At 38.2% G+C, this 26409-nt stretch overlaps 1 protein-coding gene across 16 annotated transcripts in view; it reads right to left on the reverse strand.

Annotated features, from left to right (window-relative positions):
* Nucleotides 1–26409, reverse strand: part of Archease (protein archease) — a 288400-nt gene that overhangs the window by 135287 nt on the left and 126704 nt on the right. For 13 of the 16 annotated variants that reach the window (XR_016193230.1, XM_089236488.1, XM_089236486.1 and 10 more), the window contains one exon: nt 16321–16403. The exons of 2 other annotated variants lie outside the window; for them this stretch is intronic. Coding sequence is in view for 12 of the 14 variants with exons in the window: in XM_089236488.1 (XP_089092614.1) it covers nt 16321–16403 (83 nt within the window). In the remaining 2 variants the exon portion in view is untranslated. Of the gene's footprint in view, nt 1–13858; nt 13988–16320; nt 16404–26409 lie in introns of all 16 variants that reach the window. One more of the 16 variants, XR_016193231.1, reaches the window with a different exon arrangement.

The raw sequence follows: 26409 nt of genomic DNA on the forward strand, positions 1-26409 counted from the left end.
TTTCCCGTGATAAGGTACTTTAGTAATAATTTCCAAGAATTCCTTATTGGATTCTTATATAAACAAGTCATGGTTTTTCTTTATAATTATTTTTGCTACGAGCCTAATCTATAAAAATATTTTATTACGTAAATCTTTGAATTTATACAAAATGCTTTCAATGCATGCTTACTTGCATGTAATTATGATAGGGTAAGGTAATTAACCAGTCAGGGGACCAATTAATTTCCCCTTTTTCTTTTCTCTCCTTTTTAAAAGTTTTGAGCTAATAAAATGAATTTTTCTGATTAAAATTTTTTATGAATACATTTAAACTGACTTCATTTTTTTTAAATCACCAACCAAAAAAACTCTGATAATTTAAATAATTACTAATTAATTTTCAAAAATTGAAATTAATGAGATTAAAAATTGGCGCGACGGCGTAGGCTGTCGTAACCATCTGACTGGTTAAGGTAGATGGATACTTTTGGAATAGCATACAATAATTTAAACCCGAATGTGTTGACTGTAAAAAGGTCAACTAAAATAGGGTCTGTTGAACAGACCCTCAATGTCGAGCCATTGAGAGTAAATTAAATTTCAAATAATTTTGCAAGTACCAACCAAATTTATTGCAGTGCTAATCATAACCAATTGCTTATGATTAGCACCGCAGAAAATTTGCAATTGAATTAGTATTTAGTCACTCCAGAGCACTGGTTATAAATTTTTTCTACAATCCTATGACGGAGGGGGAACAACAATTAAAATGAATTTTCTTTCAGTATACGATATGCAGTGGCAACTCAAATGAGATGTGACTCACGCAGACCCATTAAGAGGCACTACATCAGGGTTAAGGGAAAAAATAATTAGATAAAAGTTTGAAAATTTTTCCTAAGGGTGCAACGAAAAGAGGTTTTTCACACAGTCAGATGCACCAACTTCAGGACTGCAACTAGCTCTTGGGCACCGAATACATCATTAATTAATCATCATGAACATTTATACCGCAGTAAAATATTTCATTTCGTACTTTGAATAGGACCGTAACTCAGGTGGAGGGGGCACCTGCCCTGGGTGGCAGTTTTAGGTAAGAACAAAGAACAACATTACAAAATTATCGAATTTTAAAGTTGTGGGGGCAACAAATACCCTAGTTACGGCCCTGCTTTGAATAGTGATAAAAAAATTTAAAAAATTGAAATACATATAAGGAAATCGTCTGGAAAAATGAATTTCACATGCAATATAGAATTTCTTGCATTTTAACCTTTTCTCGTCAATCTTTATTGGATTCAGCTTATGCACCGCTTATTTTTCAAATAATAGGATTAATAACGCATATTAAAATACACAAACTCACCCCTGATGTATTTTCATCGAAGAAAAACTTCTTTTTACACAATCGAGCACGACAGTTTCAACTGTAAATCTATCGATTCAAGTCTGGTAATTAAGAGAAATAACACTCTGCCGTTAAGTTTCGAAACAAGATCCTATGAGAAACAGTTTCTGTACGAAAAATCTACAAAGAGATATAGCTGGTAAGTTTCGTTTAACAACGAATTATATGAATCTTACCGCCATCTAGTGAATTCGCCTGTTGGAAAATCCAAATATGAAATGCTTCATCTTGACTGTTTACACCAATGTTTCTTGGCTACTACCGGCACCGAGCTGAGGCGTCGATATTGATGTGTACCGGTTTGGTGCTTTGAAGCGATTCTTTGTTAGACTATTGTGGGGAGCTGCAAAAGGTGCAATGCCGCTATGTTGGCAATCATTCTGGCCAGCAGTGGCAATGCTAAACATAGGTAGTACTGTACTTTTACTCACTATCTAACATTAAAAAAAAAAGACGATGACGACAAAGGCAATTAGTACAATTCCGTTGCTGTAGGCACAACCATGTTAACAACATCCAATCACAATAAAAAATTGGCCAACAAGGGGATGTTGGTCAAACTGAAAAACCCTGTCTTTGCATATGCTCTTTGGAATTCCTTAAGTAATTGTAATAGCCACGCCCACTTTTCGATGTTATCAGGGTTTGAAACTGGAAGCTGTTTCTTCTCCCACGAAATGTAAGTCTCAGAAGGAAAAAAAATCATGTTTCCCATTTCAGAAGAAAAGGATTTCTTTTACGAAAATTGCGCTCCCCCTCCCTAAATTTTGTGGCCAGGTGCAACCGCACCTTTCGCAACTGCCTAGTCCTGGTCTGCTTCAACAAAATGGAAAGTGAAAAAACAAAGAGATGAGTATCGGTTTGAGAAAGGGTGCCTTCTGTCATTCGGAACCCTTGTGATGGTCCTAGACGCATACCCCTTTAAAGAATAATATTTGGTATATAATAAAAGAATAAAAGTGAATCGTTTCCTCATCCAAGATCACTGACCCTCCTGAAATCGTTCGGAAGAACAGAAATAAAAAATGTTCGAGCCCACGTGAACATGCGCATGATTACCTTTACACTAGGGATCTAAAAATCATAGTCCTAACTAATTAATGGGGGGCTAACAGGGCTCCTACCAAGAATGAAAATTTGCTTTGGCACTTCCCCACAAATTCCCCCCCCCCACGAGCCGCCAATTCTACCTTGGAAATACTGTATACAGCGGCACCCTGTCTTGGCCGATCTCGTGGCACACCCTATTTCAGATAGGAACCGTGGCTGTACTCGGCACTGTTTGATTTCCAAACAAAAATATTGCTCCAAATGGAACCATGGCTCCAGAAGCGTGAGCAGGAAGGAACAAAGACTGGGTTTCCATGTGATCAGAAATAAATAACTGAAAAAATTGAAAATATTTAAGAAAATTTAATTAAAATATCATATTGGTATATACAGAAAATACCCATACATGATATTTTAATTAAATTCTTTAATCTTAAAATGCTAATTTTTAAGGTTAGTATCGCAAGTTTTTTTTCCTGTATCCTCTCTATGGCCTCCCTCATCTAGCAGCAGAGCCTCAGACTAAAAATTTTATGTGCCCTTCTATAGTTAATTTTCAATGTGTAAAACAAGAAAATGATAGAAAATGAAAATAGTCCGGCGACCCCGGGATGAAACCCTGTTAGCGAGCTGCCCCTGCCCAATATAGTCTTTTGATATATATTAATATACATTAATGTAACAAAGATTTAATACATAAACAAATTTAGATATGTGGTTCTAAAAGTGAACGTTGTGGTTCCTAGTGGGTGTCACTGTGACTTTGTAACATTGATGCGTGCCTGTTCCGTGCTCTAAATTGATTTCTTTCAGCACTTCTAAAAGGCGGAGGAGAAATGATGGCTAGGATCAGGACCCCCACAAGGGAGGGGCTGACAGGGCTCCAGCCCTGGGTCCGGGACGATTCTCTTTTCTTTTTTTGTTTTTCACGCTATAAATTCATAATAAAGGGGCCCGTGAATGTCAGGTTGCAGCCCCCTCGCAAAAAATACCATTCTAGGGGCTGGCATCTTTTGCGCCCTCACAATCTCGTGGCCTCCACATCCTGGAGGGGCCATGCACGAGGGAGCCGTGGTTGGCAAACACTTGAGAACCACTTTATATTGTATAAGTGGAACTATTGCTTACCTATCTGCTTCAAATGAAAGAAGATCCAAACACTCAGAGGATTTCCCTTGATGTCTAAAGCAGCGGATCATAACCTTTATTTACTCACGCAGCACTTTTTGGTATATAATTTCTATGACGGAGCTCCGTAGGTTCGTCTCATTTATTTATTTATCAAATTTACTGATTTACATTATTTTCTTTGAGTGACTGGGGAGCCCTTCCCGAAGTACACATAGAGCCCCAAGGAATCCGCGGAGCACCGATTGAGAATCGCTGGTCTAAGGAAATAAATGCACGCACAATTGCACCACTGTCAAGACCTTATAAGCAAATTAAGCCATATCTGCCGGCATAGGCGTACGCTGCATTTTCTCGAGGGGGGGGGGTTAAGTTTTTTTCCTGCAAAATAACACTATAATTTTGGCTCAAACCCCCCCCCCCTTGCGTACGCCAATGTCTGCCGGTATCAGTTATAAACAAGGAGACAAATTTTCCTTAAAACATCTTTGCAGGAATTCATTTATTCAACTGCAACGTGTGTCTGCATCATTCCATCAATGCAGAATTTCATTATTTCATTTATTATAAAATACTTTTACCCTGAGGTGAAGGAAGGATGCTTGCGTGCAGGGTCGCAACTAGATACTTTGTCACCTGGGGCAAGCCGGAATTTTGGCGCTCCTTGCATGTAAAGGAAGCAGTTAAAAAATGAATTCGGCACCCCTCCTGGTTCAGAGCCCGGGGCACCAGACCAGCCTGCTCCCCCTCCCTAGTTGCGCCTCTCCCTGCATGGGCAGAATTGTAAAAAAAAGCGGGTGAGGGCTCCAAAAACACCCATCGTAGGTGCCTGAAGCTGTACAAATACCCACTGGATAAGTAAAGCATCACGACAGAACAAGATGTATAGAATGAGGAAAAAAAGATTTTTCATTTTTTGTTGCGTTTTTGTTTACTGCAAAACACTGTGGGTGCTCAAGCAGCAGCAGCACTCCCCGGTTCTGACGCCACACCAAAACATATGCATCTGGATACCCTCCATCCCTTAGGCAAAACAGGGAAAAAGGGGCACGAGCAAAAATGTGAGAAAGCGGGGGGGGGGGGGCCACTACAGTAAAATGTTTGCTGTCAAGGTTTCTAGAATATATAGGTTTGCTGTATCGGCGCCTCAAGGCTCTATCAATTGTGATGGCAACTGAAACTCCAACAAGATTCAGATCTCATAGAGAGGAAACAAGCAGTTTTTCCTTTAATTTTTTTTTTTTTCGATATTTACGGAAAAAAAAATCAGAAATCTATATAGGGGGTTTTTATTCTTGAATTAATTCTGTGGGTGCTCTGCCCCGTTATACAAGAGAGTGTGGGTGCTCGAGTACCCACAGCACCCCCGACTCCGACGCCACTGCTTGAATAACCCCTAACAAAAAGATACCCGAAAGTTATTTTTCGAAGGTTAAAAAAAAAAGTGGGTTCCGTCTTCCCCGCCTGTAAAACCAGACGTGGCTCGGGATCCGTCACCTAAAGCCAGGTTTTCCTAGAAGCAGGTTTTCTTTGCTGCTCGCAACGTGAATCACCCAGCGCGACACACCGTCCATTCAACAATAAGCAAAGCAGTACGACTGTTTTCCTACAGAGCGAGTACGGCTCACGGCAGCGCTTTACGTCAGGCGTGATTGGCAGACTACTTCTGGAGGAGTTAAGCGTCGTGTGTGTGGCGCGCATTTCAGTGATCTTTTTATTTTCGTGTTCTATTTCCCTTCCCTTCAAACCGGAGCATAAAGCCAATAGAATAGCTGATGTCAGAGTCATATACTATATAGCCGTCCTGAGCTGATGCGCCACGCTTGCAAAACATGTGATTATGTAACACATTTCTGCTGACGCGAAATGATCCAGTTCGGTTCACGTGGCTCAAAAAGCCTACTCCTAGGAAAACCCGGCTTCATGGATGAATGCTCGTTACGGGATCCCAGGAGAGAGAAACCTATAGTCTCTCATGGAATCTTGTGTGTGGATGGATAGAGCCTATTCTTCCCTCCTTTTTTTGCCTTCTTATTTATGCCAACCAATCTATGAAACAGATTTGTTTTCCCCACTGAGTTTTTTGCACTTTGACTACAGCGCGGCGGCGAAAAGATATGCTTGTCATCATCCCCTCTCCAGTGGAACTGAAATTTTTTTCTTTCTTCTTTTTTTTTTGTAGCGAATTGTGATGCAAATAAAACATGTCAAAAAGGGAGGGAAAGCAGTGACATTTTGCGGTTTCTCTGAATTTTCGTAGTGAAATTTTGGCTGTAACCAAAAGGGAGGGAGGGATAAAGTAGGAATAGTAGGAGGGAATTGCGGTAAAAAAGGACGATTGCGGCGAAAGTAGGAAAATAGGAGGACATTTCTAAAAAATAGGAAAAGTAGGAAAAATATGAGCGCTGCGACGTCTGCATTTGTGACAGTAATAGACATTATATTATGCTTTGCGCAAATTTCTGCCGCATACTCACCTAACATTTACACAAGCGGCAAAATGTCGGGTGTGAAATGAGATATCTGGTCCAACTCACTCATTCAGTCACTTACATGGTCATTCTCACCATCAATAATTTGTTCACACATAGTCATTCATACCATCACTCATACAGTCAGTACAAGTGAAATGTGAATGGAGTAAATTTCTAGTTCAGTTGGTCACTCACAACGGTCAGGGCACAAAATACCATCGGGGGCTAAATGTTCAACTTACTTGATCATTCATGCGGTCACTCACGCCATCATTCACATGTTTACTCTTACGGTCATTCATACGGTCAAGGCAGGTTAATTGCCACGGATAAATGTCCAGCTCACTTGATTACTCATACGGTCACTCACTTGAACTTTCATACAGTCAGTGGCAGGCAAAATATCAGGGAAAATGCCCAACTCACTTGATTACTAATAGGGTCACTCAATTGGTCACTCACCGGGTCGCTCTTATGGTCAGGGCAGGCGAGATGTCCTGGGTGAAATTTCTGGGGGCCAAATATACCGGGACTAAATCTCAGGGGGCGAAATTTCCAGGGGCCAAATGTAAAAGGGATGAAACGTGCTAGGGGGACGAGATGTCAGGGGCAAAGATTCAGTGAACCGGCATGAATATTGCAAAGAAAACATTTAATTCATGTATCAAGTAACAACTAAATAATAAATAAAATGTCATATGTTACCTCTAAAAACCTCTTCTGGTTACTTTAAATTCATCCAGATACATGACTGAATGTGCAGTGAGGAAGACAACGTAGAAAATGAAAAATGCCTCACAGATAGGATATTTAGATTACTGTCACGGTGGGGAAAGTAGGACACTTTACCCCCCCCCCTCTTTGACAAAGAAGCCTGACATATTTTCAACCTAGAATAGTCATGTCAAATAAGTGAAATTTGCTAAATGTAGATTTAATTGTGTTTGTCGTGTAAATAATTATTGAGCTTCTGTCTTCATTTTAATGTGGAAGGCTGAGATGAATCTCATGGTTGTATATTTTTTTTCCCTCTTGTGTTATCATTCCGTCTGATATTCATAAAATGCCCGAGATCTGAACCACAGATCGTTTGTATAGAGTGGACACACACTCTTTATGCATCACACTGTATGTGTCGGAAAATCCTAAATATTAAATGCTTTGCTTTGACATCTCAATCATTTGAGCTCAACAACAAATTCCTTGAATTTTTCTGATTCTTCCTGTAAAATTTTGAGAAATTCTGAGTTAAATTGAACAAGAAAATGCGTGTTCTTTTGAATAATATATCCTTTCTTTTGTGAGAGAGACACCTAATGATTCACTGATAATCAAAGATATCATCACCATATTGATGAGTCAGTTTTCTTGTTCCCGCACGAACGGAACGCCTCCCATACATGTAAAAGGAAGATAAGAGATTCCTTTTCTTTTTTTTCTTTCTCTCTCACTTGTTCGTAATCTGTTGTATATTTTTTTTATACTTGAAAAGCCGATTTTTTGCCTTTTTGCATATTCTGAGTCGATGGTTTTTTTTTTTTTAAATAAGGGAAGCAAACATTTTTGTTAATCAAGAGTTAAATAATTTTGAGACCTTGTGTGTCTTTCAATTTTAAAAATTTATTTTTTCCCCCTTTTCTCTCCACTGTTTCCAATGCTTTGAAGAAAAAAAAACTTGTGTTGTAAAATATTTTGAGGGAGAGAAACTTTTGAAATAATGTTATATATGCTTGAAATTATTCTCTGTCATCGAGAAAGTGTTGAATTTGAATTTTTCTAAGAATTTCCTTCGTTTGGATTTAAATTTTTTGGCATGTCGCGAAACAAGAATATTTATATATGATGTCGCATATCGTTGGAAAGCTAATTTTTTTTCCCACACAATGATGTTAATGTTTTTTCATTTTGATGAATATTTGTGCATTTAATCCAGAAATCTTATATTGAAAATTATTGTTATCATTATAAACTTTGCTGAAAGCCATTCATTTTCCTAAATCGACCCCGTATTGAGAGAAGATGTTTTTCTTTTGGTTTCATGTTTGTGTTCGCGCCTCGTGATACAATTGGATAAAATTTTGGATGACGCAGTTTGCGTGACGAATTAGAGGGTGCGTTTTTTCAAGCCCCACCCATCACTCAATTTACATATTATCACTGAAAAACTTTGGAGGCGTGCAGTTCATCAGGACCAGTTGCATGAGAAGGAGCGGTCCTGCCGTTGAAGAATCCCCCCCCCCACGAAACTCTAAGATCCCCTGAAACTCAAGTCCCAAGTCACTCAAACCCCTATTTAGTTCTGAACTGCCAAAAGTCGTAACATTTTACTTGAAGATGTAAGCTCAAGAAAAACAGTATGAAGCATCGTCTCGTCATATCAGTTGCTCCCAACTGATCCAGGAAGGAAGGTTTACTGTCATGCCAGAAAGATGAAGCCCAGCAGCTGTCTCTTGCAGTCCAGTCCAAGGATGCTACTTCATCCATGTCCACACTACCCCGAGTGGTAGTACAGATGGAGAACTTTGATGCTCCGACATCGTAAAGTATGTGCACGGACCGTCGCTTCAGCAGATACAGAGGACATTAATCGTTCAATTCGCCAAGCAGATTCGCCCGTCTAAGGATGACATGAAATAACGAACTGTCCGTACTGAGTGTTCAAGTTAAAGGGAACTGTTCATCGAAATCCGTTTGTCAAGAATGAAGTGACCTTAATATGGGAGATAGTGAGTAAATTTTCTCTTTCAAATTTTGTTGAGTGGTTGGGCAAAACTAAACTGCAGCGATATTTAGTTTTTGTGTTTTGCACCCAAATAATTTTTAATTTTTCGATAAGTAAAGTAAGGTATTTCAGCATCGTTGTTTTTTTTTTTGGTATTTTGTTTTTGGTTATAGCAATTAAGAATTAAAGAACCTAATGTGCATTTAGACCTCTGTGTGTTGACATATTCCTTTTTTTTTTTTTTTTTGTGAATTAATTGTTTCGGATAAAATGCTCTAGTACATATTTATTCAGGAGAATTACTCACCGACACACAAAGGGTTATTGCGGGCGCGGTAACAATGCAAAATTGTACTCCCAACTAATATGATCACCAGGCCAAAAGTTTTCTTTCTTGGAGTACTGTCAACTTAAATTGTACTCAGTAACATTACACCACGACATTACAACATCGAAAACTAGGCTATCTAGCCTTATTATACAGTGTGTAAAATGACACTCTCCACTTGCTTATACCGGAAACTTGATGTTATGCAAAGATGATCATTTTTAAAATAATTCTCCTTTGCCTCTACAAACCCACTGTATCTTGCTTCATATTCGCACTGCCTCTATAGCATATTGGTGGTGCACTAGTCTGGACTGCAAATGGACAAAAATTTGATTCCCTGTAGAGGAAAATTAATTTTTCTTTACAGAATTCATTTCTACATAACATCCAGTTTCCTGCGTATCTTGTATAGTCAGTTAATGCTACTTTTCATAAGATATCACCAAATTCTGAAATTAATTTTTTTAATGACTAATAGTACAGCTAAATTATTTTGTGGTTCCCTTGGGATAGCACCATAAAAATGGGATCCTGATCACACTGCTACAGAGGTTAGTTATGACCATTTTTGTAATATTGCTGTCTTGCAACGTAGTGACTTCTAGTAGGAACTTTACCTATCTGCGGTATGCCAAATCTGGCAAACCAAGTGAAAATTGAAGTTATAGTGCAGGGTTTAAGCTACGGTCACATTTTTCGCAAAATGTAGTATATATAGTCCACTCATGACAGTCAGATCTAATTGAAGGCCAAACAAATCAGTCACTCAGCAGCTTTGATGTTGCTCGGATGCCAGGATGTGATAAGTTATGCAATGGCTTATCGTCTATGAGAAGTTTGTACAAAAGGCCTTATTCTGTCATTTGATACATTTTGGCTGTTGCATTAGGAAGACAAAGTTTCTTCAGTTGTAAAGGTGATACACTAGCATTTATGATGGTTTTGAGGTCGTTATCATTCTCTTGGTCAGCTGCAAGTTGCATGTAATCCAAGGGCATAGGTACGGAATGGTCGATGTTCTAGAAAGAGGAATCTGTTGGAATACATTTGACAAATTTTACATGGAGAGTTTCTGTCATAAATTGGCTGATAAAGTTTAACTGGCAAAGCTGGCATGGTGAACACTTTTCTGGTTTTCCCCTGAACGCATAGACCAACGGTTTATGATCACTACAAATGCAGACTTGTCTTGCTTGTAACCTATACCCAAAGTGCTTGACAGCAGAATAAGCTGCTAGTAATTCTGTCGTAAGCAGAATAACTTTGCGCACTAGAAAGTTTCTTTAAGGAGAAAGCAAGTGGTTGTAATTTATTATTGCTAGATACTTGATGCAAGGTGGCACCTATACCAAAATCACTGCCGTCCACATGTAAGACTAATGGCGATGATGCTGAAAGATGGTGCAGAAGAGTAGCATTAGCGAGCTGTGATTTGCATTTCTGTAATGCTTGTTTGCTCTTAAAGGTCCAAAGAATCTGCATCTTGCCATTCTTCTTGCTGCTGGACAAGAAAGAATGAAGTGGCGCTTGTACAGTAGCTGTAGATGGTAGAAATTATTTGTAAAAGTTCAATGTTCCCAGAAATCTTCAAAGCTGTTTGATGTCCTCCGGGAAAGGGATAATTGCATGCACTCTGTCTGGGAGAGGCTTCAAGGTTATTGCGGTCTTGGGAATGTCATCGGGATTTACAGGACAGGAATATGCCTTGACCAGATCTATTTTTGAGAAAACTTTACATCCATGCAGATTTTGAGCAAAGTCCTGTACATGTGGTACTAGTTAGTTATCCAGTATGGTAATTCAATTCAGACTTTGATAATCACCAGTTGGTCCTTTTGAAACCATATGGAACGGTGAAGTCCAGTTTGATTTTGATGGGCAACATATACCTTGGTCTAACATCATGTGAAATTCAGCCTTGGCAAATTTAAGTTGGGCTGGGTGCAATCTCTGTGGCTTCATGAAAACAAGAGGACTTTTTGTCTTATGTAAAGCCAGGTATTATGGTATGCTTTCTTTGAGAACAGACTAGGTCTCTTTAATACAGGAAACTTCCTCAAAACGTCAGTCACAGCACTATTTCCTGAGATTGTGTTTATTGTTATTGAATGTCTGTAATAAGCAAAACCTTCACAAGTGAGCAGATCTATCAGTTGTTTGCTCTTCATATAGACAACGAGTTCATAACGAGCACAGAAATCAGATCTGATAATCGTTCTCTCAAGGTCAGCAAGGTGCCATTTGAAATTTCACCGTAAGTTCAGAGCGAACTCTACAAGTTTCAAACCATAAGTAGATATGTTAGTACTTTTTTGCAGCAAAAAGCTCAGAAGTAAACGGTTTACCATTGGTTTTATTAGGTAAGATTGATATATCAGCCCCAGAGTCAAAAACTTCATGCCACTTTTCTTCTCAATAATGAACAAATGGCTGTGGTGAGGACTGTTATTGCTACCACAGCATGCTATTACTTTTGGTGGCTTGGATCATTTCCCTGAGTATTCTGAAAGTTGTAGGAGCAGGGGGATCTGCACTTGAAAGCTTTATTGCTGAACCTGCTATGATAATAACATACATCATACTCTCACCAGTCTTCATAACGTGGGCAATTCTTAAAACCAGAATAATGTCAGTCATGACTGGCATTTCAATACTGGTTTCGGCTACTCCTCAGATGCCTGTCTAAGTCTGCTCAAGTCTTTTAGTCAGCTACGAGATTTACTGTTTAAGTGCTCTTATCTCCATGCAAGATGAGGCTTCTGCTATATACCTGCAATTGGGTTTGGTGAGCTCAGCCACGTGATCGGCTAACTTGCTTGTCCAGTTCTTTGCTGCTGGCTGCTAACACCCTTTGTATACTTTTTGGTTGCCGTTGAAGTCATAAATTTTTGAGGAAATTCTTGTCGCTAATTCACCTAGTCAAAAGCTCACACAGCAACATACTAGGCTTTTGATAACCTCGGGACAGGTCTTCGAACAATATCTTGACCTCCTTTGTGGCTGAATGCTTATACACACTGAATAGTCTCTCCTTCAGTTTTGAAAATGAATCCGATGGGGGAAGGATCAAAAACAATGTCACTTACCATTAATAAGATCTCCACATCTAAGCAATAGATGAGGTAGTTATACTTTGTTGCTTCAGCCGTGACATCAGAAAAATTTGACTTTGTACTTCAAAAACATTGTCAGTTTCAAGTGGACAGTTTGAACTCGAACATTGCTCTCTTCTTGTTCTGCCATCATAACAATTTCTTGTGTTCTTGTCAAGTCACCAGTGTAAAGGTGACAGCAATAAGATGCAAGTTACATTTAAATACATGAACATTTATTTACATATGCAGACAAGTTTTACGTCAAGTTTGCAAGTTTTTCATTCATCATCTACCAACATAAAAAGAAAAACATTCGAATTTCTGAGGATCTATTGCCAGGTTACAATTTTTGGCAAGGCAAAAAATCGCTACAATGCGAAGTGTGACGTCACAAGGCACCATCTATGATTGGTCACTACAACTTCATTGAGCACAAAATGATGAATCCACCAGTTTTTTCCTGACCTCAACGACTTTCTGCAAAAATGAAGTTTCATAATAAGAGTGAGTTCATGATAGAACAAGAACTTTGTCAGTCTTCCAAGAGCAGTTGGTCCACTGCATCTAGCATCAAAAAAAATCTGGCACCTAGACACTGTGAAGACTATAGAGCACTCAACGAAGTCACTGTTACCGATACCTCTCCTCAAGGACTGCTCGCACATTCTCTAAAGAACAACAATATATTTCTCAATAAATCTGATTATAGCCTATCAGCAAATTCCAGTGCACAAACCTACAATTATGAAAACTGCAATCACTACACCATTTGGATTACTTGAATTTCCATATACAGGGTGCCCCGGAACTCTACGTATGAACTCGGAGAGAAGGGATGAAGAACATCGTTAAGAATCCTACTCACATAGGAAAGCATGGTCGGAAATTAACAGGTTGCACTGCATGTGCGACCTCTCAAGGTTGACACATGTGGGTTCCTTATTGTAGACACTGACTGAGGTCAACATGAATCATTTCATGAACGCAGAGTTGGCCGATATTTACTTTGTGTATGGCCTAGAAAACTGAAATGGACACACTGCTGTACGTTTGTATAGATGGAATGAGGTGCCTATCATATCATCAAATGTTCGCTTATTTTTGCATCAGAATCTGCCTGAACATGGATCTGAACAGTAATGATGCAGGATACCAGACAGTTGTGATCAACACAAGCAAACATATTGGAAGCTTGTAACTATTATTGTACTCTTTTTTTGGGTAGTAAAGCGTTTTATACTGCTTGCTGTATTGTGTCTTTGTATCACTTCAGGGGTGCATTTCTGACCATGCTTTCATTTGTGATTACGATTCCTAATGATGCTCTCCACCTCCCCTCCAAGTTTTTACATGTAGTTCCGGGACACCCTATATGATCTTTGAATTATGCAATGTAGAACAAATCTTTCACAAATTCATGAATATGGTCCTACAAGGATTGGATTTTGTATTGTGTTACTTAGAGTTAATCATAATAAATAGATAGACTATAAATATCATGGTTGCTTCTCCAGACGAGCAAATTCATCTCCAACACTAATGCAAAATATGCAATGAACATGGCAATACAGAATATAAAATAAATGTATCAAAATACATGTTTGATATTTTAACCATAAAATCCTTGGGATATAAAATCAGAAAGAATGGACTCAAACTGCCATTTACCAGAATAGATTTCATCAACAACTTTGTGCGATCTACTTCCACCACTTTATTATGACAATTCTTGGGGCATGTTGAACATTCACAATTGGTTTACACCCAAGTCTGCCGACCTGCAATGACCACTTGCCACTATGTTAACAGGACATGCAAAAAAGCAAAAAACAGCTGTAAACCACTTGATTGTAACCAAACATTTTTACAAGCCTTCGAAAATATCAAGGAAGCGTGGTGCCACACAACAAAATGCACACATCTCTTTTTCATAAAGGGATATGACAGTGCCATAAATAGAATGATACAACAATAACATGATGGTGTTACTAAAAACCCTCAGCTTTGATCACAGTCGACAAAGATAGTCAAGCATAGGATGCTGGTACAAAGTATGTTAGTAAAAAAAATGTATTGTAACATTCGCACAGAACATATCCGTCTTTATATTACAGAATCACACAGTAACAAGCTTTTAAATCGTCCCATAAGTTTTTCCCATCCAGGTACAACCAAGTTGATTTCTCAACATTTCGTTGACATGTATTACATGTCAGCGCTCCAAAGTTTACTTATGCATTTGTTCCAATTTGGTCAAATTCAAAGTACCAAATAAGCAATTTCAACACATCAATTTTGACATAGGTGTTCCACTACAATCATGCAAAGGTTTGTGATACCTCCTAACAATGATAGACAGATACTACAAATGAATGGAAGCCTCACTTTTGCCAGAAGAAACTGGAAACAGTAGCAAAAATTGCTACTTGGTTTGCCAGCTTTGGCATACTGCAGAGGTTTTCCACCGACCAAGGCAGACAGTTTGAGAGCCTACTACTACTTAACCGAACTTGCACCTCGTACACATTCATCCATGGAATTTTTAACGAATTGGCATATGCCAGAGAATGTCTGTTCTGAGTGTATGCTTGGCCCTAACATATTTATGTTGTTGACGTGCACTTGTTTCGTGTTCATGCTGCCATCTGACTTCCATTTTCTGAAATAAAGATGGAAATGCTTGAATTGTCATGTTTTGTCAGTATCGTGTTGTAGGCCCGCCTGCTCTCTGTGGAGAGACTTTTTCAAATGGGAAAAAGGCTCACATTCATGCCTCGTAGCTGGAAAAACCGCAGAAAACCAACTTCAGCAGACTACCACTGTGCATCAATGGGGTTCGAACCTGGATCCTCAGGGCGAGAGTCCAGCACGATGCCCACATGACCACACAGCGGCTCAGTTTGAGAGCCAACTTTTTCCAGACTTTAGGCAGCTATTTCGGATTCAAACATCACAAAATGACCACATATCATCCACATGCAAGTGGACTCATTGATAGACATCGCTGATCACTTAAGATGCGAAATTCAATTACATCCAGCTTGTGTTGATGCTATTCTATTAGTCCTACCCAGTGAAAAAAGATTGAGCATGCTCTTCCATAAAAATCCTCTATGGATCACCATTGCAACTGCCTGGAGATAACTTATCAGAAATACCTCTTCCTAACCAGAAAATGGTCTGTTACTCTGTTTCAACAAATATAAGCAAATGGTCAAAAACCTGGACCATGCTGTAAAACTCTCAGAAATGCCAGACAATTACAATCTGATTTCATCCATAAGCTTCAATAACTAATGCATTTAATGGAACCCATTCCTAAAATTCCACGTCATGTCTTACCAAAGCATTACACTCTGCCTAACAATCCACTTTTCAAGGCCCTTTTCAGAATAAAAAGCAATAAGATAAATTTTTTGATATCTACTTTAATGGAATGTAAAGAGAAACTCTTTAAAGAGAATATCCACTGATCATATGATTTCAGCTTTCTTTGGTGATCACACCTTTTAAAGTGGTCATTCATCCAGTAAGTGCAGTGTTGCTTGTACGGACAGAACAGGAAACTGACTAGCTCTGGTTATCATGTCTACTTTCCCAACAGATACTTGGCCATTGTTTTTCATTTACACTAAAGGAGCAGGGTGTGTAGTGGCTTCTAGAGGAACTTTACCTATCGGCGATGTCACACTTTTAGAATTGTTACACTTCCGTGATTTTAACTTAGCAACCAAAGTTCTGATGACGGATGGAATGTCTTTTACAAGAAAGTGTGACAGGAAATCATGCACGTATGTGCAGCCACACAGCTGCTACCAACACAAAATTATTGCTATTTTATGCTCATAAGGAATTATCGATAAAGGCCCACATTCCAAAGAAGGTTCTGAATTGTAATCCTACTAGGTACTAAACTTGGTTGTATACTAGGTCGTTTACTACCCCCTAACCTTTGAAAGTTTGAGGCAATAATAACATTTTGACACAATTTCTCTCGAGTAGTTTCATGCTTATAACGATTGAAATTGTATAATTCCCTGAAATCAAAAAGTCATTTTCATTTACTCTACATCTGAATAACAGTAATTCAATCAGTCAAAAATACGGGAAAAAATTGAGTGATTCCATACCCGAGCAATGAAGTAAGGTTCAGCACTGAACAGATATAGAAATTCATCGAGAAAATGAAACAGAAGTGACTGCAAGTCATTCCCTTGAAAAATAGAAAATAGTCATGAAAAACTGAATAAAAAACATAAATACACTCATGTCCATAAATTAAGGATAATTCAGAATCACACGGAAATCGAAATCTAAAGTAAAAATTTCACCTGTAGAATTATCACACACATCTGCAAGAATGATATGCAAATTTCAGGAAGCCACCAGATGATGCCGATAGTACGTCACAATGATGAGAGTGTAAGAGGGGGGTATATAAGGAATAGTGGCAAAGAAGTAAAATTGTTTACAAGAGTTCTGTAAGGCGCTCAGTGCCATAAGCGAATAGTTATGACACAGAGGACGCATGTGGATGATTTTTTACGTGGTAGAATTATTGGCTAAATGGAACGTGGCCATACTCAGATGGAAGTATCCGAGGAACTTGGAATTGCCCAAAAGTGTCATCTCTAGGCTTTGGCAACAATTCCAAGATAACGAAAATGTCAGTAGACGTTACAGTACAGGTCGCCCCCGAGTTACAATGCGAATGAAGACCGGTATTTGGCAAAACTACCAAAAGAAGAAGACGGAGCACAGCATCCGACCTGTCTCGCCAGCTATTTGCAGCCACGGGTACCACAGTTTCAAGGCAAACCGTGTACAGACGTTTGGGAGATATTGGTCTATATGCTCGCAGGCCTTTCAGATGTGTTCCGCTCACTGCAACTCACTGTCGGCAGCGATTAGCCTGGAGTAGAGAACATGCAATGTGGACATCGTCACAGTGGGCTTGTGTGATGTTTTCCGATGAGTCCAGGTATAGCTTGCAGTCTGATTCACGTCTGACTTTCATATGGAGAAGGCCAGGTACCAGTTACCACCAAGACAACATCATTGAACGACACCGTTACGGTGGTGCAGCATTGCTCGTTTGGGGTGGAATTATACTGGGTTCCAGAACAGATCTGCATGTTTAAACTGGAACCATGAAAGCCCAAATTTATCGGGACATCATTCTGGAACAACATGCAGGCTTGTTTGGGGGTGCCATGGGCGCAGAATTTGTGTTTATGGATGACAACGCCCGTCCTCACCGAGCAAACATAGTAAACGAATGCCTTGAATCTGAGGATATAACCCGTATGGAATGGCCAGCATTCTCACCTGACTTGAATCCGATAGAGCACGTGTGGGACATGCTTGGCCGACGAGTTGTAGCCCGTCAACCACCTCCTACATGTGTACCGGAACTTCGGAGAGCATTGCTTGCTGAGTGGAGTGATCTTCCCCAAGATCAGATAGATAATTTGATACTCAGCATGCCTAGGCGTTGTACGGACTGTATTTCATCGCATGGGAGACATACAATGTATTAACCATCATACCAACCATGTAATATTAAGTTTTTGTAAAGGAGATATTTTTTACAATTGCTCCAGGGAGCAAAAATCATAGTTTTTATGAATGGTATCATACATACACCATCGTTTTTGTTCTTTATCTTTTGTTTAATAAATGGGCTTTATGAATACGTAAGGTTTGTTTTGTTTCTGAACCTTTATTTGCCGGAGCTGGCATTATCCTTAATTTATGGACATGAGTGTATATTAAAAATAAATTGAATCAACCATGATTATCCTCTGACTGCCTGTAAGGTTCAAAAGATATAAAAAGTACAGGATGCCTCAGGAAAAACTGAGATCGCATTTAAATGTTTGATAATTGAGATAATTAAAAGAGAATTCCGCATGAGTTTCAGATTGGGATGGATACGTGATGGTTTGTTTCCCTTGTGAATGATTAAAGCGCCATTCTTTTGGAGGCCATGTAACTGAGTGATTTCATCTCAAAGTAGTGTTGTTGTAAGAAGCCTAATTACAGACAAGAAGAAAAGAATTCAAAGGCAAAGTCACACTGGCAGAATACTGCATGCTGCATCAATTGCGGTATCACACCAGTGTGCACCCTGCTTTACTGGCGCAGATCGACAAGATCAGCTGCTGCGTTCCAAGACTTTAGGAAACTAGGTTATTTGGTGCATCAAGTTATCAGAGCAGTGCCGTCTTAACGAATGGGCCCATCCGGGCCTCAAGAGAAGAGGGGCCTCAGAAAAAAGAGAAGTAGTTGAATTTTTTGATAATTTAACAGGTATGGCCTCAGTGAAATCACTTGGCCCGGGGGCCCATGATGCTCTTAAGACGGCCCTGTATGAGAAAAGAGTCCTTTGTAGAAATTTGAGCCATTTGTTGTTTAGACACAAAGAAAAGAAGATAAATGTATGGTTGCAGTCGAACCGATAACAACTAATATGGTGCACTTGTTGAAGGGACTCAAAGAAGACTTGAAGATGTTAACAGAGGAGTTGGGACTGGATGCGCAGCCAGGGAAAAAGGTCATACACAAACAAAGCAAAATAATAATAATGCATGTGCAATGTACTGTTGCATTCCCAGGTTAAGTTTTGGATATCCAAAAACGTGAGCAGACAACAAAATGAACTGAGAACGATTCTTTTCACAGTGGACCATTTATTCAAAGTTGAACAATTTCAACCATTAAAATTTTAGAATTATCAATTTCCAGTTGATTTTCTAATGCTATGAATAAAAGTTCTACCTTGAACCACTGACAGTTAATTTCGTAGAAATATTGCAACAAAACAAAAAGTTCAGATCCCACAAAATTTCAGGATTTTCCTCAAACTTTAAAAATACAAGGCCACAACAGGCGAAATGTTTTGGTCCTGGGTTCTTGATTGGGTGTCCTGGAATTTATTTGTTGGTAAAATGAATACAAGTGAAAATTTTTCATGGTCCAACAGGGCTCCAGTCTGGTACAATGTTGTTTTGTCATTCCGCGCAGAGTAATAGGTACTCTCAGGTAAAAAAAAAATTATTAAAGGCCACATTGGTCAGCAAAAAGAATAATTTCTTTCACGAACAATCCTGGTGAAGAAAGAGTTTTGAAAGTTCAGTATATGTGTAGTAGCAATGAATATTGCAGGTTATGGGGAACTATCATTAATGATGATTTTTGCCAGTAGTTGCTGCTATCTATCATTTAAATAAATGGTTCACCGGAAAATTGTGCTTCCCCCCACCCCACCCCCAAACGTTTTTTGAAATCTAGCAACCCTACCTCTGAGGGGAGTGGGCACCAAAATGCATCCTTGCCCCAGCTGAAAAAGTGCCTAGTTGCAGCCTGAATAAACTCATTTTCCACCACTTTATCGGTTTATAATAGAATTTCACAGTTTTATGTGAATGTTATGAAAGGGGGCACAGAGCATCTGTCTCAGAGGCATTTTGAATTCATTACCTTCAAAAAGCAGAATTTTAAATTAACAGAAATAGAAAAACATAGCACATAAAGGTATTTTCTTTCAATATTTTAATTTATTCAAAAAAAAAATTTCAATTGTCATGGACAGGGCAGTCTTTCACTCACTTGGCACGGGAGCCCATGCTCCCGTGCCAAGTGAGTTTTCTGAAACCCCACCTGGCAAATGATTGAAAATTTTAACTGGTTCTCATTTTTGTATAGCCCACATTCTCTTGAGGCCCCCGGGCCATGTTCGGGTGAACCCCATGGGTTAAGACGGCACTGGTTTTGGGACAGACATGGGACCCCTATAACCCCTCCTGCATAGGTTTGTTACATTTTACTGTGGTAAAAATTGTACTACTACTGCAAAAGTCAAATAGGTCATCACTAAAATCAAATAGATTCGAAACAAAAAAAAAACTGGCCATTCTACTTAAAAAAAGACGCATGGTCAGTGGAAAATATGTGAGAACATTATGGCCTGTACTGAGAAATGACTCTCATACTTTTCGCAACACCAATCATTTTTTACTTCCGGCATCCCTGAATTGGGGATTTTAACATTCCTGGAATTAATTGGAGTATTAGTTTCAATGATTTGCATGATGGTCGATCGAGATATGTTCCTAGTCTTTTTAACTTCATGCAACAATATTCCTTAATTCAATGTAATTTTATCACTTACTCATTTGGAAGAATATTGGATCTGGTTCTGGTATCTATTCCTTTTTTTTCTGTGTCGGTCAACCGGGGAGAATTTCCTCTTATAAAAGAAGATACCTACCATCCAGCATTATTGATATCTTTAGATAAACTTTCTGTTGAGCGTCATTGTACCGAAGGAGTTAAGGATTATAATTATAATTTTAAAAAGCTGACTCATTCTTTGTATAATTTTTTTCGTCACTTCGATTGGAATTTTTTACATTTGTGCACTAATGTCAATGAGGCTGTTCATATGTTTTACTTCCAAATTTTAACATTTTTTGAGATGTGTGCGTACCATTAAGAAAGAATTTTACTCGAAAATATCCTCCCTCGTTCGATAGGAATATTATTTACAATATCAAACATAAGGAGAAATTTCGTAAAATGTATTTGATGACTAATACTATCTCTGACCTAATACAATACAAATGAATATATACAATACAAATGAATATATACAATACATCTCATTTGAAGCTGAAGATGCCTGCCTCAGTTCCGCTCAAAGCTGAAGGTGTGTTTTTCTTCACTCAAACACGGATCCAGGGAATGGGGAGAGGGGAATGGAAAAGACCACCCCTCCCAAATGCCACTTGAAATGTTATAGAGCTAAGGTTAAACTCTATATAACACAAGCTCATAAAAAATATATTGATAATATTGAAGCAGCTCTCAGATTCAACCCAAAACAATTTTGGTCTTACTGTAACAATAAAAATAAGAATGCACCCAATGGTCATTCTTCTACTTCAAACAATGACTTTCCTGTTTCTTCTGATGTTGTCAATATTCCTTATATCTCCGTAAATGGCATCAAATGTAGTATAAAAAGATTGAAGGGGAGTGGCTCCAGAAGTATTGATGGTATACCTCCATATTTTGTCAAGGCGTGTGCTGAGCATTTGCTGTATCCACTTTTATTAATTTTTAATATGCCTGTTAAAAATAGGATCTTTCCGGATGAATGGAAGAAAGCAAGAATCGTTCCAATTCCTAAAAAAGGTGATAGACATAAAATTGGAAATTATAGGTGTGTGGCTATTCTGTCACCTTTTGCTAAAATATTTGAGTCTATTTTATATGATAAAATCTATGCTCAAATTAAGACCTGTATCTCCCAATTCAGATTAGTTTTGTTAGAAATAGATATACGGTTACCAATCTTCTTTCCCTCAATACCCATATTGTTGAAGCCATAGCTAATAAAAGCCAGCTCAATGTAATTTACACAGATTTTGCTAAAGCATTTGATAGTGTTAGCTAATCTATATTAACGTACAAATTTTAAAAAAATGGTTTCTGCGATGATACTTGTAAATTATTTGCTTTGTATCTAAAAAACAGATTGATTTTTGTATCTTTTGGCTCGTCTCTTGACAATGGATTTTCTGCAACATCTGGGGTTCCTCAGGGGTCTGTCCTTGGACCGCTATTGTTTCTCATTTTTATTAATGACCTTGCAGCTGCTGTTCATAATTGCTTATTATTTGCTGATGATTTTAAAATATTAGACTTTATTGTAAACTTTGAATCTTGTTCCATTGTTCAGATAAATTAACCCACATTTACCACTGGTGTATCGAGAATCATCTACACTTGAATATTAACAATTGCTTTGTTATGTCTTACACCCGTAGGAAACATCCTATCACATACTCTTATTATATTGGAACTCATATTTTACAGAGAAGATATTCTGCTACGGACTTGGGTGTAATTTACACCTCCGATTTTACCTTTGGTGATCATATTAACGACATTTGTAGTAATTCATATCGCAAACTCGGTTGGCTAAAAAGAATAACTAAAGATTTCACCAATTTGGATACAATGACCAGGGCCGCAACTAGCAGGGTGCAGGCGAGTCTGGTGCCCCAGCAACGTACTAGAGGGGGCACAAATTTTACTCTTTAATCTCTCCTTCAACATTATGAGGGGGCGCCAAAATGCATGCTTGCCCAGGCTGACCAAGCATCTACACATGTGTAAGAAATTAAGAGAATTTGCAGACTTGGTCGATTATCTCTAGAACTACTGTACCGATTTTAATGAAATTTGATTTGTACATACATTGATACAATACAAAACAAATAACCATTCAGTAATTGTAATACACACGCATGATCGTGCGTAACACTCGTTGGAGTCGGAAGGTGTGAAAAAGCAGTTGCAGAATAAACAAAAAAAAGGGGTTAATAGGGGGCATGGCCCCCACATGCTAGTGCCGCCCCCCCCCCCCGAAAAATTTTGTGCACCTCCCTTGAGAAAAGATTATGGTGTATTTTTTCAGTAAAAAAAAAAGAAACCCCTTTTGGGAAGAAAAAAAATTTTGAATGCCCCCCATGAGGGGGGGGGGGGAACAAGCAGGTTTCTTGCCCAGGACCAGATGAGTGAGCAAAATTCTCCTTTTATAGCCTCTTCTTCAAAATTACGGGGGGGGGGATGTCAAAATATGTGCTCACCTCAGCTAATGAAGCATTTAGTTGCGGCCCTGATGGCTAGTGTTCAATGTCAAAGTCTCTCGATTAACGATAATACCTCTATTATGGTATTTTTCTTCGTCCGCAGAATATCGTTATATCGAGATTTCACTGCAGTTTTATCATGCATAATACTAGCTATAATACCCGGCGATGCCCGTGTTTCCTTCATTTATTGGGAGGATTGGAAAAGTGACAAACCATTACATAGGAATAAATATATAATACTGGCAGGATAAAAGAAGTGACAAACCATTGTAAAGGCATATGCACGTGTAAAACGCACTACTAGGGAACTACGGTAACCAAAGTAAACATTCCGAAAGTGATTGTTGAGGCCCAGAAACCATTGTTGCTCAACGGTTTTTCGTCCATTTTGGGTATCTGCCCTTCTCTGACGAACTTCTAAAGTAGCCCATCATTCAATCCGGTCCCTGTTTGGTATATATCCAAACTTTGGCGACGATCGATCTAAAATTGTGGATTTGTATAGAGAACACACTCACAGAAAATCAATTATATGTATAGATATATATGCACAGTATCAAATTTATCCTTAGTTTCTCTCAGATAAGATATCCACCGCATCTCTATAGTTTCGTTGTTCATCAAGGAAACAAGTATACTCATACTACACCAAATGAAACTACTGTAGAGTCTCTACATGACGAACCAGTTTGAAACGTGTTTTACACAAAACAAAATTTCTATCCAAACGTTTAACTTCAATTTAGAACATCAAAGATTATTCCTATAACGCACGGGTTCTCAAACTGTGTGCCTCCAACCTTTGTCATGGCGTGAGGTTTTCGAAAATATTCTTTGTTAAACAGCTCTGGAGAGCCGGTGGAGCTCGCGGATCAGCATTGAATAGGGGAAAAGAGCGTCTCAGGTGGAAAAAGTTTGAGACGCCCTGCTCTAACGTGAAGTTATTCCATGCAATGATTTTTTTGATAAAACGAAGCGATTCCGTTATGCCAGGCGATTCACTACAGGCGTGCAAAAAGAATAAATGAATTTAGTAAATTAAAGAGGTAATAAAAGTAATAATACTGAAAACTATTTTCATTGGCCTTGGTTGAAGCACCAGCCTCAAAAATTGAACTGAAATAAGTCAAATATTTATGTTCACTTCATCTATTCAACTGAGCAACTTGACAATTCTGTTACAGTCGTTTATACGATGTTCAAGAGGCCGAGTCAAAACGTTTTATAAAACACGTTTTATGTGTAACTCGAAGTGAATAACTGAGCCTTTTTAAAAAATTATCCCCCTCCCATACATATAAAATTTTATGTGTTTAATTGCATTCCAATTCTGTTCTAAAAAATATCATTTCATACTTGAGAGGAAATTAAATCACATTTCAAATCATTTAAAGAAATAAAATTTGGCACAACATTACCTTTGGGACACGACATAGGGTACAAAATTGCAACAAAATCTTCTCGACTTGCAAAAATTTCCTCATCTTGGACTTTTTTTTTGGCAGTAGATGATTTTCAATCAGGAGCATGCTCTTTGGTTTTGTTTCTCTGCTTTATAATCGTTTCAAAAAGTTGAAACGAACATATTCAACTGGTTTGCAAGCAGGGCAGTTATTTCAACTTTTTCCGGGGGGGGGAGGGTCAAAACACATGTACTCAATGTATGTATATATATACCATTTTTAGTGTATTTTCAAAAGCCGGGGGGGGGGGGCTTTTGTCCCCCCCCCCAAATGACGGGCCTGTTTGCAAGATGAACTTTCGTTATCAATTTAAAATTCTTGTTGAATTCTTCCAAAATTTCCAGTTTTTTTAGAGAGAGCGTTTTTTGTTTTTCCGACATTACGAACGACGGATTTGACACAGTCAGCAAGCAGTGCCGTCTGAACCACAGAGTAAGAATAATATATATCTTTAGTCTATGATCTGAACGCATGGCCCCACCCGAGCACGGCCCGGAGGCCTCAAGAGAAGAGGTTCCTCACAAAAATGGGAACTAATTGAAATTTTCGAGAATTCCCCAGGTTGGGCCTCAGAAAAATCAATTGGCCCGGGGCCCATGATGCTCTTAAGACGGTCCCGTCAGCAAGCAGAGCACCACATCGAAAGAAAGTTCTACAGGAAATGATAGAAAGAACTTACTGTGCATGTGTACCGTATCTGTCTATTTTCGGCAGACCTGCCTTCCGCACCCCCCAAATGCTTATAGTAAACTTTCTCACCCTCTCGGGATAACGTTGAAAACATAGGGAGAGAAAAAATTCTGAAAGGTCATATGGCCGTCAAAACAATTGAAATCCATTTCTTCGGGACTCTTCACATCGGCGTATTCTCAGAAAGAGGCAATAAATAAATCACTTAAGTGTCCACTCTAAATGCTCATCAGTAGAGCCCGGATTATATGCACTAAAAAAGTGGCAAAATATGCTCTAAAAATTTGCAAATAGGCACTTAAAAATACGAAAAATATGCACTTAAAATGCGAAAAATATGCACTTAAAATGCGAAAAATATGCACTTAAAATGCGAAAAATATGCACTTAAAATGCGAAAAATATGCACTTAAAATGCGAAAAATATGCACTTAAAATGCGAAAAATATGCACTTAAAATACCAAAATGTGCATCAAACACCCCAGAATATGCATTAGAAATCTTGAAAAGTCAAAAATTCCAAAATATGTATTAAAAAAATGAGAAAATCATGCAAAAAATAAGCTGATGTGTTTGTAAAATGCATCTTTTCTATTTCTTAGTGCATATGTATTTACTTACAAAAAATACCCCCTCATATAGCTACATATAGCTACATCGCATATGCAAATATCTTCATATTTTTATTCAAGCATTTTTTTAATTTTCAGTTTGTTGTAGCTGCTCAATAACAAAAATAGCATTAACCAAAGAATTTCGACACTATTTCCAAAAAAATTATCACCTTGACATATCTCTAGAAATAGCCTTTACAATAAAACGGTTAATATTATTCGTAAAATACTTCATAAATTTCACCTGCAGGGTGACAAAAAAAAAATATGCACTTATACTGAAAATTCTTTGATTTTATGCATTTATATACATTAATGCTAAAAAAGGCCAAAATATGCAAATGCATATGCACATATGTATTTGCATATAATCCGAGCTCTAGTCATCAGTCATCTCACTGGCAATTTTCGTATACGTCAGCAATCACCCTAAAATTTATGTCTTTTGTGGTGACAATATGCAAGAACTGTTGCAGCAACGCTTTTTCACTGCATACAAAAATTTTGTGCGCATTTTATGTGTGGATATAAATTATGTTTTTCTTTTTTTCAAAAGTTTCCGAGTTTGAGTCGAAGTGAAAACATCGAATAATTGAGGTTTCAAGTTAAATAAATGAATGAAATATTTTAACATTAAAATTTATTTGTTGTATTGTTGTTTAAAATGTATTGTTACCAATTGCTACCAAAGTTAAACGTCGTATAAACATGAAAGTTGTATAACTGAGTGACGTATGAACAAGGTTACTCTGTCATTTGTAGATATGCCCTATTAAAAATAAGCGTT

This window comes from Pholcus phalangioides, unplaced genomic scaffold, assembly GCF_987345545.1.
Source record: "Pholcus phalangioides strain wild (caught in Gottingen) unplaced genomic scaffold, Ppha-v1.0 ptg000009l_1, whole genome shotgun sequence".
NCBI classification, from domain to species: Eukaryota; Metazoa; Arthropoda; class Arachnida; order Araneae; family Pholcidae; genus Pholcus; species Pholcus phalangioides.